This window comes from Alosa pseudoharengus, unplaced genomic scaffold, assembly GCF_046254945.1.
Source record: "Alosa pseudoharengus isolate Yale_2024_CS ecotype anadromous, Long Island Sound unplaced genomic scaffold, YU_APseudo_1.1 YU_APseudo_1.1_scf_5, whole genome shotgun sequence".
Taxonomy (NCBI): domain Eukaryota; kingdom Metazoa; phylum Chordata; class Actinopteri; order Clupeiformes; family Clupeidae; genus Alosa; species Alosa pseudoharengus.
Window position 1 is genome coordinate 29540550 of NW_027468837.1, and position 17520 is coordinate 29558069.

The 17520-nt window shown below is 41.6% G+C and overlaps 1 protein-coding gene across 1 annotated transcript in view; it reads right to left on the reverse strand.

Moving 5' to 3' along the window:
* The window catches only part of fkbp11 (FKBP prolyl isomerase 11), a 3552-nt gene extending 188 nt beyond the window's left edge, over positions 1–3364 (reverse strand). The window contains exons 1-6 of the mRNA XM_076267825.1: positions 3006–3364; positions 2649–2711; positions 1820–1907; positions 1300–1333; positions 1072–1142; positions 1–81 (exon numbers count right to left, since the gene is read on the reverse strand). The exon at positions 1–81 is cut by the window's left edge and continues 188 nt beyond it. Of these exons, the coding sequence (XP_076123940.1) occupies positions 1–81; positions 1072–1142; positions 1300–1333; positions 1820–1907; positions 2649–2711; positions 3006–3125 (457 nt within the window). The 5' untranslated portion in view covers positions 3126–3364. The remainder of the gene's footprint in view (positions 82–1071; positions 1143–1299; positions 1334–1819; positions 1908–2648; positions 2712–3005) is intronic.
* Between the last annotated feature and the right edge of the window lie 14156 nt (positions 3365–17520).

The window sequence follows — 17520 nt, forward strand, 5'->3', positions numbered from 1 at the left end:
AGACGTCGTTCACCAGCTTCTGCCATGGCGTCTGCTTGCTCAGGGACACCACCTCCACCTCGAACACCAGTGCCGCATCACCTGAAGGGACATACAGAAGGGCAACGTTGAGGAGAGAGACCACCTCCACTTTAAACACCTGGAAGGACAGGGCACAGTTTAAGAGAGTGTGTGTGTATGTTTGTATGTGTGTGTGACCACCTCCACCTTCAACACCAGTGTCGCAACATGTTGAATCGGCTGCAAACAAGCTGTCCATCGGTGTCGATAGTGATGTGCACCACACCGATTTGGGCTACAGACACTCATCGAATATCCTAATCACACGTTCAACCATCGGCTTGGTATTGCTTAGCTTTAGTGTGTGTGTGTGTGTGAGAGAGAGAGATGAAATGTGAGAGAGTGTGTGTAAAAGAGCTATATTGTCCAGTCAGAAAGACATGTGTTATTTAGCAATAGAATGTGTGAGTAAGGCCAATGTTCTACTGACGCATCCATGAATACACTACAACCGGGGTTCTCAACCTTTTCTGCTTTAAGGCCTTTTCTGCTTTAATCTCATTATAACTTGTGACAGGCCGAGGCTCTTAAAAAAAGACCCCCAATTTGGGCACGATTTTTTTCTGTAGACCATTTTCTTTTCTTTTGAAGTCGCCAGCTGGCTTACCGGCCAGAGTTGGGTGACATAGACAACCACAGATACCAAGTCACCATGTAATACCAAGTCTAAAAGCAACTCAGACAACATATAAAAATATGTTACTAGCATGTTATAAAGGTAACAGCTGAGTCTGACTGGGACAGGCCCTGATCTGACAAAAGGTTCAGGCCAAGGCAGGAATCACTAGTGCCAAAACTATAGTATTCAAACCCATTGAAGTCCTCTACATTCAGGCCTTATACGCACCACTAGGGTAATGTGAAAGTGTGTGTCTGTGTGTGTGCGTGTGTGTGTGTGTGTGTGTGTGTGTGTGTGTGTGTGTGTGTGGTCTGCTGATGTGCAGTGCACCATTCCACTGTCATCTCGTCCTGAAAGATGGGACTGCAAGTGTTGCTAGTTGCTATGGCTACCTGGTATGGTGGGTGGATATCCTCTCTTCCCATAGGCCATGTGTGGTGGTATGGTGGCCTTGATTTTTTGTCTGAAAGTTGGAGACAGGCAGACAGACAGACAGATGTCATTAGACAAACACAAATCCATTATTTTAGGCAGGTTTTTCGAAACAGGTTTACATGAAAAAGTTCTACATAAAACCTGAAATTATGTATTGGATCAGTGAGTATCTGTACAATACATACCCTTCACAAACTCCCAGTAAGCTCTGTTCTAGACCTGTCAAAAAAGGAGAAAGGCACATCAGGGAAGAGGTTTCTCCTGTTGAAAATGACCTAGACACAGGCCTGTACCATATCAGACCAGGATCTGTTCCAAGATCCATGAACAAACTAGGAGAAGGTTCTAAGACCTGTTTTTATCAAAGTTTCTTTAATCCCACAAGTGTGTGGAATCATTCTGGAAGCCTTTGTAGGCATTAAGTCCTTCAGTGTATACTTTCAGATTTAAATAGTAATAACTCGTCAAACCATCTAAACGACAAAGCTTTCCTCAAGTGGAAACGGTCAAATAAGACCCTAGGAAAAACATTTGGGGGGGGGAGTGTGACCCAAAATAGAGGTCATGTGATACTCCCTTTTGTGTATCCTACCCTGTCCAAAAGTCAGTGGCAATGCAGACACAGCACAAGGGGAAGAGATAAGCAGTGTCACTGCCTGGCTACCTGAGGTCCCCTGCACCATGGTTACCGGAGGTAGGCCATACCTGTGATGACTGTTCTTTTGCCCAACTCCACAAGCAGAGGGTCCCGAGACAGGGAGGAGTCAATCACCTTTCCGTCCATCAATCTTCCCTGCACAGCACACCAAAAAATATAATTGAGACTGAAATATGTGAAGAAAAACATGATGTTCATCTGTTTCTTTTTCCCCACTTTATTTTCCTTTTGAGGTCAACAGTGTGTGCTTACTTTGACATAGGCCAGAACAGGCCATTAGCAAGGAGTAAGGAGGCCCATCTGATTAAATTAATGGATTGCTATTGTAGCCTTTCTCTGTCTACAGCGTTATCACGATAAAGCTGAAATGTAGGTGAACTGTCGGAGGAAACCCAAACGCTGACGTGTTGCTTCACCACTAGTCGCATGGCAAAGCAGAATTTGTGGCACGCACAAACGTGAACCCGTCGCTCTCGGCTGCGTGCATATGGCCGGCCGCAATGTGCTCACTGTGACGAGGACAATGTAGCTGGACAGCAACCTATCTGAGCAGTCGATTTAGTATTTGAAGAGCAAAGCTACATCGGCGCTGGCAGTGCACCGGACGAATTACACCAGTGTCTCAAAATACAGCCCACATGTTGCATGGAGGGGTTGTTTCGTTTCTGTTGTTAAAAATTACTCATAAACAATCCTGAATAACGTGCACCATACCGCACATCTGCACAAAGCAATAGCCTATGGTCTTCCCAATGCACAGCTGTCTTCACAGCGGTTGGAAATTTAACGATGGCTTCAAGTAAAGTCAATGGGCGATGCCTGGCGTTGTAAAAGAAAATAAGTGTTTGATATTTATATTTGTCGACTTCCTCTTACCGTGTAGTGAATCTGCAGCGTGTCACCCATCTCTGACGTTATATCGCAAGTTTCTGGCTTCTCCTGTAAGAGGGATGAAAATAGTCACAACCACAGTCACAATGAATGAATTATTTGAATGAATAATCGTTTAGAAGAATAATGAAGGTAGTCGTATCAGCAAATATGCGCCCGCATTGACTAATTTCAAATGATAGCCTACACGCAACGTTGAAATCTCGTAGGCTAGCTGAACGATAGTTGGTTACATTGTTTCCACTGCAGAGTAAGAATGTAACAACCACGTTTGCGGTCACTGGCTACGTGTCTTTTACAGACGAGGTCCATCGAGATTCTCGATAAACTTGACAGACTCACCACGATTTCCACAGTTAACTCTTCCACAACATTTTCACTTCCAAACACCTCTTCTTCTTGCGCTGCAACAAATACTAATGCAGCAAGCAAGACTAGGCAAACGCCAGTTCGAACTTTCATTCTAACTAAATTAAGACTCACTAAACTGGTGCTGTAACTTCCGTAAGATTTCTCTCCTGTGAACGACGAGATGCCAACGCATCACTAGCCCACTGGACTATGGTAGTGGTCGACGTGCTGCCGAAGTTAAATAATAGCCGGCTAGATGCCAGTTAAGGCTGATGTGTTATTATAGTGTTGATAACGGGGCAGCTGACCCGCGAGCACTGTCCCAACACCTGGGTTCCCCCAAGACCCCGCCTCGCACATTCCGGCAGCATCCGTCAAGTCCCTCCCAAATGTGTGACGTTGGTATGCGATTCTACTTTCTCCCACTGAGTGGCAACCATGGGCCATCTTTCACAAAGCCCTGCTGTTACAGTAAATTGTATGTGACAAGGGCTTGTGAGGTCAAGAAAACCTTTTTGACATTTCTGGGCTTAAATATGGGCTTGTTCTGACTGAAAATGACACTTACCAAAAGGTTGCAAGACAATGTGGTAGAAACATGGAATCAGAAGTGTTTTCAACTTTTTTTAACATTCTTATGAAAAATGGTGTGTCCAAAATTATTAATATACCTCCCTAATCAATGGAAACACCTTTATTTGCCATCACAGCTCTCAAAATGGTTCTTATAATACTTACCAACCTTCTCCATTTCTCGACAATGATTCTACCGCACCTTTAGCAGCAATCCGGGTTTTGACGCAGAAACGATTATTTGCCATCACTGGCCTTGTGCTCACTTTTTTAACGGATTAAGGTCTTGACTCTGGCTGGGCCACTCTAAAATGTCGATATTGTTCTCTGTTAACCATTATTGCCTTGTTTGGCTGTATGTTTTGGATCATTTTGTGGTTTAATGGTCCAATGCTGCCTATGGGGCAGGTCTCTTGGCAGACTGATCTTTTCCTCCAAAAATCTTAACTGATTTAGTGTTACGATTACCTATAGGCATCACCCATAGAGGGAGAGAGATCCCCAAACACAGAACAAATGCACCACATATTTCCAACCAAACAGAATATATCATCACAAAAACAGAAGTCACATCCATACATGAGTAAATCACACACATAAATATCATCATAAACAGATACAAATTGTGAAAATTAAAATGTTTTACAAATGTTATTTTACTTTTTGTGCTTGATTGATTACAAAATAATTTTATATAAATGAAAAGTGATAAGTGAAAATCTTGCCGATTGTCCTCCTCTGAGCTCAATCACCACCACAGTGATCACCACAGCGATCACCACTAAGCCCTACACCTATAACATACAGAACCACAGAAAAATTGCTAGTCACTTTCCCTCAAAGAGAACAGGCATTTAGAATAGGTTCACATCCCCAGAGATGTTCCAGACAGTGGTGGTGTCAATTCAAGTCAAAAGTGTCTTTCTGGTATGAGCACCTCAAGGTGCTCTTCAAGCTCTCTGAGGTAACTGCGAACCGTATCTATCTGAGGGCTGCCCATGAGGTTATTCACATAGATTTTCACAGGATCAATATCTAACTCAAGCTCAAATTTATGACTTATTTCAAAGGTTTGTTGGTTCTCCTCATCAAATATTTTATAAACTAGATGTACCGCGTAGCGGTACAAAATATGACCGCCGCTCAGTCCTGCACATCCATTCCTCGAAAATAAATCATATTAATGAATTTGTCTCCATCTTCTACTCCATCCCCCACTCTTGAAACTTTTGTGTATGCTTGTTTGGAATGTGTGTTTGCACACAAAGTAGCCTACTGGCGCTGCAAAGGTGAATAGATTTGTTTCTGGGCCAAAAAATCTGTAACATTGATATAAAACCTTTAAAATCTCTAAACAAAGACAGTTCATCACAGTCCATCCATTGCAACTGGACTGATGAAAGGTACACCTGTAGGCTACATTGTATTTGGGAAAAGCAGAAGGTAGCAGCATAATGTATTTATTATGACCGCCGCGCAGCGAAGCGGCGGTCATATAGTTTTTTTTTTTTTTTTTTTTTTTTTTTTTTCGCATGTCCAAATTTCTGTCAATGATTCCCGGGACACTGAAAGACCGGGGTAGACGAAACTTGGTGGGCATGTAACCCCACATGGATAGCATGGAACCATCGTTTTTCGTTTTGATCTGTAGCCCCCCCGCTGGACTGCACCCCCCGAAAGGAGGGTAGGGCAGACACAGTTTTCTGTGAATATCTCGAGAACCGTAAGGTTTAGGAGGACCATTTTTTTTTTGTATGTTGATCTCAAGGGGCCATGTCAACCCATTCCATAACCACTCATTTCATGTATAGCGCCACCTAGTTAAACACAAAAAAGTAAAAATGAGGTGTTGTAATCGCAGGTATCTGTGACCTAACATAGTCAAAACTGCACGAAATTGGAAGTGTAGGATCATTATGACACCCTCTGAATGCACGCCAAATTTCGTGGAATTCCGTTCATGGGGGGCCACACAATAAATTAATTTATGTTACTATACACCAACTGGCCTGTAGGTGGCCGGAGACAGTTTTCTGTGAATATCTCGAGAACCGTAGGGCCTAGGAGGTCCACCTTTTTTTTGTATGTTGATCTCAAGGGGCCATGTCAACCCATCCCATTACCACTTATTTCATGTATAGCGCCACCTAGTTAAAAATTAAAAAGCAAAAAATTAGGTGTTTTCATCACAATATCTCTGGCTGACATGGTCAAAACTGCACGAAATGGAAAGTGTAGGATCATTATGACACCCTCCGAATGCATGCCAAGTTTTGTGTACTTTCGTTCATGGGGGGCCTTACAATAAAACAATTTATGTGTACATTTAGTGACGTACACCAACAAGGATTCCCGGGACACTGAAAGACCGGGGTACACAAAACTTGGTGGGCATGTACCCCCACATGGATAGCATGGAACTGTCATTTTTCGTTTTGATCTGTAGCCCCCCCCCGCTGGACTGGACCCCCCGAAAGGAGGGTAGGCCAGACACAGTTCTCTGTGAATATCTTGAGAACTGTAGGGCCTAGGATGACCATTTTTTCCGTATATTTGCCTCCAGGGGTCATGTTAACCCAGTTCATGTGCACACATGTGCACAAACAGATACACACACACACACACATTCACAGTAATCATACGTATGACCAGGGCCGGCCCGAGGCATAAGCAAACTAAGCGGGGGGGCGGGGGGCCCCCAATCGAGTTTCTTTTTTTTTTTTTTACATAATAAATAACGTAAACAAGTGACATCAATGAATGAATAAATGAAACAATTATCATTCAAATCAAGAAAATTATGATTTCATGATCAATATGCCTGCCTACTGCTACTGTGTCTGCCAGCCTTTGAGTCACGCGCATAAAGTAGACACCTCGGGTGCATATACAATTCGTGCAGACACTGCATCAAGTTCAACAATCGGAAGAGACGGTAATGTTTATAATACAGTCTATGGTTTAGACAAGTCACAAAAAAGAACGTATCTCTCTGGTGCCGAAAACAGAACGAAGAAAATGACAGAGGAGGAGAAAAACGAGCAAGATACAGGTATGTTTTGCATGATTATTTACAGTATGTTTTGTGCTTGAGGTAGCTAGCTAGCTGTCATGATCTAATATAAGCCATCACCAGAGCTAAATCTCCGCCATCAACAGAGAAATGTCTCCCATTAATATATATTTATCTAGATGTATTTCAGATGTCAAGGATATTGGGATTGTTTTGGATGTTCAATCAAGCATGTACCCTTGCTCTAGGTGGGCTTATTATGTCGTAAATTAAAGTTAGCTAGCTGACTGAAGTGGACTACAGTAGCTACATGAAAACGTAGCTGAAGGCAAATTTACCACAGAGGGATTGTTTCTGATTTCGTACCTGAAAGTGTTGATAGTTTATTACTGCTCTATAATATGTGACATAGTGGTAAGTCTGATAGCAACAACAGACTAAGCCCAGGCTCCCAGTCCCAACCCAACCCACTGACTAGTGCGACTCTGGGCATCGGTAGGCAAAGATGGAACAGCAGTGCGCTCTGCTCTAAGATCTTTGGAGAGAGATGGTAGTGTTTGAGAAAATATACCATGTTGGGTGGGGAGACTTCTGTGATGAAAATAAACTTACATTTGATTAAGATAGTGGCAAGTGATGTAGCGGTGCTACCCTAATATTTAGGCTGCAGTAGATCACCATGTTAAGCGTTCACCATACTGCAATTAAGTATACTCTTTTGATTATGCCTCATTTGCCAATAGAATATGAATTGTTACATGTGGAATTGCTTGTTATTTGAGTGTAAGTAATGATAGCAAAATAAACTCATTCTGCTCGATCAACTATGCACTTATGCAATATTTTTTTTTTTCAGAGACACTGTTGAAGTCCTTTGGAGCACATCTCTACCTCTACCTAACTCTACCTACCAGAAGGTGAGGTTTTCTTGATGGCAAATGGTTACATAGCCTGTTAATATGACACGACACATTTAACATCGGTTTTTTTTTATTTATTTATGTATTTATTTAATCATTGCAGGTTCGTCCACTGCAGAGTTGCAGATGCCTAAAAACCAGGAACGAAGTAGGAATAATTATCTATTTTTTGGGACATTTTATTTTTGATTATTAATGTTTGTCTATTTTGTTTTTATTTTGTAGTTGAAAATTGCTCATTTAATGCACATTTGCGGATTTGTTCAGCAAATCTGTTGAAAAACAAGTCATTAAACTGATGTACTTGTTTACAACAAATACAAATGCTGTTGTATTTTGTTATTTGTCAATTCAACTTCAGTAAACCACCCTTAGTGCTTCACTTTGAATATGAATGTTTCAAATAAATCTGTGATTTTAGTACCCTCTAAGATTAAAAGGTGACAGGGTTGGTGTAAATAAGAACGATATTAATACATTGGTTTACCAAGCACATGGGGCCAGAAGTCTAGATTGGAGCCCCAAAACATTTTTGGCATGTGAGCAAGGATGGATTACTGAATGAGCCTACCGAGCCCAAGAGGTCAAGGGACCCTGAACCCCAAGTAGTTGTGTGAATTCACTACCAATAAGTCAAAAAGCAAAAGGCTATGAATCTGAACAAATTTAGGTACTGCCCTTCTCCAGCTGACCATCCCCCCCCCACACACACACACACACACACACACACCCGTTTGTACCCACATTTGCACAAACAGGGTAGGGGGAGAGGGTCCTTATGCATCTGTGTCCAGGGGGACAGTAGTTCATAATCAGTCGCTGTATTAATACATAACCTCACTGTATTAATTTATAATATGACATTATAGTGTGAAGTTGTCAATTATCGCCAAGCACAGGTGACTGCGTTGTGGGAGGGGGCCCCCAAATCAAATTCTGCTTAGGGCCCCCAAAAGGCTTGGGCCGACACTGCGTATGACACATACTCACACAGTAGACATATGTACGCTTCCATGCACAGGCACATACGCAGGCACGCACACACACACACACACACACACACACACACACACACACCCACACACATAACATAAACATAACACAAACAATCAAGAATTTCTCATAATTATGAACAGGCAAGATGGAGGTGGGGTTGTATAAAATGAATTTTACATGTGAAATCTATGAACTAATCATGTTTTGGTACTTGTTGTCTAGCAGATACCAGTGAGAATTGAGTGTGGATAATGCAATTTAGTGAGACAGTTAGAATCATATAGGCCTTTCAGCGTGATTTCTTTTTGTGGAAAAAATGTGCTGGACTGGGCGGCGGTCATATTTTGTACCGCTCTGCGGTACATCTAGTTTATTTATTATTAAACAAAACAATCCCTGTCAGTTCCATGCAGTTTTCAACAGCTATCAAGAAGAGAGGTCATGTCATGGATTTTTGTGAATGTTTCTTCTTCTACATATGCATAAGTTTAGTCATCTAGTTCAAATGATATTCAGCTTTATTGTCAATGCACAAATTAAATACCAGTAGTCTAAAACAAAATGCCGTTTTACCCAGTGGTGCAAATAACTGACATGTCCAAAGGGCCTTCATGAAATGCGTTGCGAGACTGTTCATACACATTTTAACGGGCAAAGTTGAAGAGCTACTCTCCGTTATTGTTTGTGCAAATAATATGCTGATTCATGTTCCCTTGCATTTTGCAACCATGAGGTCAATGGTTAAGCTCAATCTTTTGACGCAATCTTTTGATTTTCACCCAGCCTAGTCCATGGTAGACGCCCGATAGAAATATTGTTTAATTTTGCGATTGAGATCCCCCCCCCCCCCCTGCGACGTGTTCGCCCCCCGGTTTTAGAGCTATTCTAAATGCAAAAATGCATAGAGGGAGTTATGACAAAACCGTGACTGTTAACAAACTATAAGCTATATAAGGTAGGCCCTATGCTAGGCCTATTACACAACACAAATTGTCGCTAGGCTATGCTGGCGACCCAAATAAAATCTCCGTTGGAACCAATGGCTTACACCTTACAGTATCAAGCTGCCACCTCTTGGCGAAAAGTTAATAGTTTTGCATATCAGTAGTAATACATTTCACGTAGCTGTGAATCACGGAAAGGGCGAATGAAGTGGACACTTCTAAATGGAACCCAACCCACTGTACAGTAGCTCAAGGTCTGTGGCTAAAGCAGCCATAATGAAAGCGTTATCATTGTTTGGATACTTCACACACACACGTGTTTTTTAATCGCATAGACTACAACTACCAAGCTGGAATCAAAGCACATCGACTCCCCTCTCACACCCTAAACACGCACTTCGAACAAACAAAAAGCGCCTCAGTCTCACGGAATAGCCATAGGCAAAACTGTATCTGACCGTTGTAACGTTGGTAGCAGCTAAATCATTCATCGCAAAGAATGATTTTTGTAGCACGTGCAACAACAAATATGTGTAGACCTACAGCCCTGCCCTGAATACATCTCACCGTGCGCTCTAAAACATTTGGTTTAAATGGAGATGTAGATCATCACGGGATCATAGACAGGTTATCTTTCAGGTAGCCTATATATTTTCCATTAAAAAACCATCACGTAGCGAACGTGTTGTGGCTAACTCACTTAGCTCCTGTTAGTAGCCTAGGTTATGGTCATAAGCAAATGAGATGACAGTCGAAAGATACAATTAGTGCTGTTATCAATTTGCTTGGTAGCCTATAAACGCATTTATGGTTTTCTACAAATACATCAATAATCAAATTGGCCTCCATCACTCAACCATGCTAACGGTAACATTATTTTACCTACGTTCTGCTATTGATAGGATTAACGTAGCCTACCTACAGTAAAAAACAAGCATGTCCGATAAACATTCTCAGATTTATTTCGGCTTCAAGAGGAAATGGGAATTACATGTCATGCAGAAATCATCCTACCCTTAAACGTTCTCTGCGGTAAACTACTGTAGCCTACAGTCTTGTCCTTGTAGGAAGCATAGTGTCTTTCCAACCCACTTTAGATTAACTTCCAACAAAATTACGTCTCACTGCAACGATGCGCCATCTAGTGGACAAACGACTACTTATCGCCAATACTGGAAATGCAGCCATGATGATGATGATGAATATTTATTTTGGCTTTCTTTTAATCCTACTGAATTTGTAATTATGTATCGGCCGTTCTAATATCGATAGTATGTGGGTGCCTGTGTGTGTGTGTGCATGTGTATATGTGTGCACCACCATCTACAGGCCAATGAGTGTAGAGTCACTAAATGTACACATAACTTAATTTTTTAGACCCCCCCATGGATGAAATTCTACGAAACTTGGCATACCCCCAGAGAATGTCAGGTTAATCATACACATAAAATTTGGTGCAGTTCTGAACGTCTTTACTGAAGAGAGGGGCGATTAAAGCAGAATTATATTGCATTTTCATTTTTTACCGGGGGGGTGCAAATCACAAATGAGTGATTATGGGCTAAGTTGATGTGGGCCCTTGAGACCAACATACCATAAAAATTTCTTCATCCTCGGTGCCACGGTTCAGGTAGTTATTTAGGAAAAACTGCATTTTTTGGGTTTCGGGGGGCCCAGCGCGGAGGGGGAGTGGCCCCCGGGGACCAAACGAAAATTTTCCGTAAAAGTCTAGTGGGGCTACATACCCACCAAATTTCATGTGCCCCGGTGTTTCGGTGCCCCGGGTATCGTTGACCAAAATTTCAGGAAGTAGATGACGGGGGAAAAAAAAAAAAAAAAACTTTGACAATCCCTATATGACCGCTTCGCTAGCTTCGCTAGCGGCGGTCATAATAAATCTAATTAAGACTAAAACCTCTTTCTTGTGTATTTCACAGACTTGAGTTTAAACTGCTTGCGCCTTCCAGTCCCTCTTATAAGAGGACTCTTGTTGGGGTGCTGTCTTCCGAGCCTGGCCAGGTGGATCATAAATCTGGATGTGGAAGCAAGCGCCATTGATCCATATCTTCAGAGCTTGTGAGCTCCTGTGCTGGTCGATCATGGAGTTCTTCAGCTGGGTCAGGTTAAAGCTCATAGCCTTCTCTAGACGTTCAAGCTGCTTCTTTAGCTCTTGGAGATTTCATGTGTTCATCTGGTGCCTTTTAACATACAGTGCAACTGGAAAGTTGTCAGACCCTTTCAAGTTTTCCACATTTTGTTTGTTTCAGACTCATCTTAAAATGGATTCAATTTTTCTCCTCATCAATACACACAATACTCCAACATTCCACAAAAAAGCAGGTGTTTGGAGTGTTTTGTAAATTTATAAAAAATAAAAGACTGAAATATTTCATTTACATAAGTATTCAGACCCTTTGTTATGATACTTGCAATTGAGCTCCTACTTCTATCAATGGACCTTGAGATGCTTCTACAACTTGATTGGAGTCCACCTGCCTAAATGAATTCATTGGACATTATTACAGTAAGAGAGACACACATCTCTTTATATAAGGTCTCGCAGTTGATGGTGTATGTCAGAGTGCCACAAGGTCAAGAGAATTGTCTGTAGACCTGCAGGAAAGGGTTGTGTGAAGACACAGATCTGGGGAAGGATACAAGAAAATGTCTACAGCATTGAAAGTGCCCAAGAGCACGGTATCCTCCATTATTCTCAAATGGAAGTTTGGAACAACCAACAGTCTTCTTGGAACTGGCCGCTCAGCCAAACTGAGTAATCCGAGACGAAGGGCCTTGGTCAGACAGGTAACCAAGGAACCAATGTTCACTATGAATGAGTTCCAGGGTTCCTTTGAGAGGATGAGAGAAGCGTAATGTGTGCAAGTTTGTGCGAGTGTCTGTGTGTGTGTGTGTGTGTGCGTGTCTGAGCGTGTAGATGTGTGTGTGTGCATGTGTGTGTGTGTGTGTGTGGATGTGAGTGTGTGTGTGTATGTGTGCATGTATGTGTGCACATGTGTGTTAAGTGTGTGAGGGTGCGTGAGTGCGTGCGTGTGTGTGTGTGTGTGTGTGCCTGTGTGTGCGTGTCTGAGCGTGTGGATGTGTGTGTGTGCATGCGTGTGTGTGTGTGTATGCGTGTGGATGTGAGTGTGTGTGCATGCCTCTGTGTGGATGTGTGCATGTATGTGTGCACATGTGTGTTTATATGTGTGTGTGAGGGTGTGTGTTTGTGAGAGAGAGAGTGTGTGTGAGACAGTCCTGCCTTTTAGATCCTCTCGTCCTCATCCTCTACCAGCAACCCTTCGCTCAACACCACCATCTAGGCCGATGGGTGTACACACGGTTAAGGTAGTTATTTAGGAAAAACTGCACTTTTGGGGTTTCCGGGGCCCAGCGCGGGGGGTGGGGGTGGGGGGCGTGGCAAGACTGTTGCAGTTATTTTGAATTTAGGACAGGGTCTGTGCCATCCTAAGTTGGGAAATTCTTGAGTTAGGATGGTTCTGTAATGGCCAAATTCCTATCTTAAATTTGGAAAACAGTTAGGAAATATACTTCTGTAATACCATACCAAGAATCCTAAATACCACCCTTAACAAAGTAGCCTAAGGATTTCAGAGATAGGAAGTTTCTGTAATGAGGCCCCTGTTCTCCTTTTAAACATGTCCTCTACGCTCTCCAACCCGGACTAACTACTTTTCAGCATATGCAGTGTTACAATAGTTTACTTTTCTTTCCCAGAGGATTAGCAAAATTATGTGACTGACTGATTTACATGAAACTTGAGAATTCGTCCATTTTGCGGAGGTTCTGTATCATGGGGCAACTTTCTGTTAGGCCTACTTGGCATATGGTTTGATCTTCGCTCTCCGAATGATTCAGAAAATGTCCCTAGACCTTATAGGCCTTTTTTGTTGTTTGCCCTCCACTCAAAGCACCAGTAGCCTATACACTAAGTTAGTTAGTGTAGACCTAGGTTATTTAGTAGAAGTAGGCCTAAGTTAGGCTTCAACTTGAAATATTTAATCAACTGAAAAAACAAATGAGTTGTTACAGTAATGTATAGCCTAAGCATGGCTGGCTTAAAGCTTTATAATGATAGCCATTTCTATGTTTTAGACGACCCCCATGCAGACTTGGTCATGCTTTTAAAACCTTCTATTTGCCTTTACACTACAGTAGTCTAACAAAAGCCAAGGCTGTAAATAGGCCACATCTATCTAATAGCACAGGCCTATAGGCTACATACAATACTTCCACTTACTCAACACTCGAAGTTGTCAGCAAAGGAAAGCAAAGGAAAATGAAAGTGGAAGGTAATCGTGTGTGAATATTTGCATTGCCAGTGAGCAGCCGCTCAGCCGCTCCTCAATTCTCTTTAAGCTTACCACTAGATGGCAGAGTAGGTTTTTGTGTGTGTAGACACTCCAGTTTCACCACCACTGTTTTTGTTTGCCAAGTGGCACGCATCAATGACAGACGTACTGATTTTTCAAAAGATCAATGGCTTCAAAAGTTAATTTTCAGTTTCAACTTACTGTGCGCATAAGACACAGTAAGTTCACTTTAGGCCTATAAAACATCACCTGAAATGCCCTCGACATTATTAGCACCCCTGGTAAAGTTGAATAAAAAGAAGTATAGAATCTCTTGGTGATTTATCTCGGTGTCACAAAACATGAGGGAAAATTCTGACTTGAAGGGAAGTAAATTTATTCTGAGAAACAAAATTTCTCATAAAGAAATAAATATTTTCAACAAAAAACATACAAGTGCCACAATTATTGGCACCCTGCATGTAATGTTTGTTAAGCCTCTCTCTGCCAATTGTAGAACAGTTAATAATCTCCTATGACATCCCATAAAGTTGGAAAATATAAAGCAACAGATTTGAAACCATTCCTTTACAAAATCTCGCCAGATCGTCCAGATTCCCCGGTCCTCACTTTTGCATGTTGCATTCTCCTGTCTCCTCACTTTTGCATTCACCCCACTGTTTTGCTATGGAGTTTAGATCGGGGGTGGAGATGGCAATGGCAGAAGCTTGATTTTGTGTTCAGTAAACAATTTCTGTTTTGATCTGGACATGTGTTTTGGTTCCTTGACCTGCTGAATGATCCAATCAAGACCCACTTTTAGTATCTTGGCAGAGATTGGCAGATTTTCAGATAGGTAATTCAGATAAGTAATTTTGACAATTACTTGTAGGCTACAGATCATTTTTACAGTTACAAATCATTTCTACAATATCAGACAGTCTAGTCTAGTCCATACCGCATTGTCCATCGAGTTCTTTTAGGTGGCATACGTGAACCCGGCCACCATATTGATGGGGGCAAACACCTTAATGTCTATAGGCAACACTTGCCAGCAATCAGAGACATATCTGATTTCCAATCAGAGACACCTGTTTCTAAAAAGTTCTACCACAAACGTGTCATGGCAACATCTCTCTGCTGAACCAACTTAGAGGTGCAGTCAACGATTGTACGCCATTTCAAGTCTGTAACGTTTTTTTTCACAAGCAGCGAACATTTCCTCACAAGCTAGCTGCCCATCTTGTGAGTACACTGTAAAAAAGTATAGGCAGGCCAGGCTCTGAAAACTAAACACAAACAAATTTGGGTCAGCCTGTCCCCCAAACAAAAACAAAACACTGTGTGGAGTTTCCGTGGGAATACTGAGGGAGGGGTGAGCTACCTCTTTGGTGTGTTTTGTTGGTACTTGGGTAAAATATAATGTAAGTTTTGGACAAAAGTGTCTGCTAAGAAATTTAAACTGCAATGTCATGTGCAATCACTTACTGCACCTTTAACTGCTACTGATACTGTAACACGGCAGCAGAGAAGACACCGTCAAGAAGTAATTTCTGTCCTGCCTCACAGACAATCAATACTAATATGCATTCTAGCATACACAATATGTATTTGCCATTAATAGGTAATTGGTATTTAGATGCTTAGATGACAACATGCATAGAACATGCATAGAATGCAGTGTGTGTGTGTGTGTGTGTGTGTGTGTGTGTGTGTGTGTGTGCTTAGATGACAACAAGCATAGAACATGCATAGAATGCAGTGTGTGTGTGTGTGTGTGTGTTTGTGTGTGAGTGTGTGTGCGTTTATTCACCAGAGTACCAAGACCAAAAGACATGCCCATTGACACCATCAGGTAACCGGTACCATCCAAACATCAGGGCACCGTTGCCCCCCCTGTGGGCGAGTGTGTGTCTCATGCATCGGTCTCCACAGCCGCACAAAGTGGCACCAACACCAATGGCGTTGAACTCCTCACCCTAACCTCGCTCTGGAGCATGTGTCATGATTGGATACAATGGACAGCTAAAGACAGTGTGTGTGTGTGTGTGTGTGTGTGTGTGTGACAGGATGAGAGGGAGAGACACGCCCATTATTTTTAGGAGTTTCTCCTAAATTCGCCAGTTAGGAGATACTTTTAGTCTTAAGATTCTTTGTTAATACTGCCCCTGGAGTGATATGTTTTCCTTTAAACAATAATGTCTAATACTGTTTTTCTCTCATTTTCATGTGCCATTCTATCTTATCTTATGCCATTGAGGGTTGAATAAATTACAACCATAACTATCATCATATGATCATAAGTTTGTGCATTGGTATAAAAAATAAGACCAGATATTGTGGTCAAAGTAGCAAATATTCAAAAACTTGGTTGTGCAACATATACATGTGCTTTCTGGGTATGCCTTTTGTGTGGACACAGAAAGACAGTAATTGTGTGACCTTGGATTATTATTTAATGGCAAAAGGCTGGGAAATGAAGCATTAGCAACCACTACTTCAGTTTCTGCTGCCAGGGCCCCCTACCCGAACTCCTACCAGCATACACACACAAAAGAATAAAGTGATTTATTAAAACATATAAGTTCAGAGGTCAGAGGTAATAGAGGCAATAAATAGCTACATGAATTTAAACAAAAAAAATGTTTTCATTTGGATTACAATTGGGTGTGTTATTGGGATTTTATACATTTAATGTGCGCAAATATAATTTTGTGCGGACCCCCTGCAATCTCTGGCGACCCCTAGTGAGGTCTGCGGACCCTTGGGAACCACTGGGCTACAAGATGGAAACAAGAGAGGCCCAACAATACAAACCCAAACAACAAGGAGACCAAACAACAACAGGCTATCTCAAGGTCACAATGTATTTTTTCTTGAGATATTACAGTATTACACAGCTGCCTATTGTTTGCTATTATAGAAAAAAAAAACATTGGGCCATGTAGCCTAATCTCACTATCTTATTACAATTTAAACAAAAATTACATTGAAAAAAGTCAAAGGAGAAATAGCCTAGGTATGAAATGAGGCTAACTTGGACACAGGGAAAATGCCTTTTATGATATAAAATATATGCACAGTTAAGAACAAAATTATTCATACCCCTGGCAAATATTGATGCAATGTTGATTTTCTCTTGACCAATATGTTTGTTCTGACTGAAAATGACACTGCCACATGCTAAAAGGTTGTAAGACAATGTGGTAGAAACATGCAATGAAAAAGTAATCGTCTTTATCTTTTTTAACGTTTTTATGAAAAATGGCATGTCCAAAATTATTCATACCCTTTTCAAATAATCAATGGAGAAACGCACTTATTTGCCATCAAAGCTCTCGAAATGGTTCTTATAATACCTATCAAGCCTCTCCATTAGACCGCACCTTTTTAGCAGCAATCTGGGTTTTGAGGCAGGAATAATTATTTGCCATCACAATCATGTGCTAACTTTTTTTTGACTGATTGAGGTCTGGACTCTGGCTGGGCCACTCTAAAATGTTGGCATTGTTCTCTGTTAACCATTTCTTGCCTTGTTTGGCTGTATGTTTTAGATCATTGTATGGTCTTCAGTGTCCCGCAAGCGGGACGGTGGCGGGTCCATGATCAGCATCCAAAATGGCCAAATGATCCATTTTGAGATGGAGTGAAAATTTCAACCACCAAAACACCATTCTCAATGTGGAGAATTGCTATATAGAAATGTATAGTTTTGGGTGTTTTTCAGACAATGGGACCTGGTAAACTTGA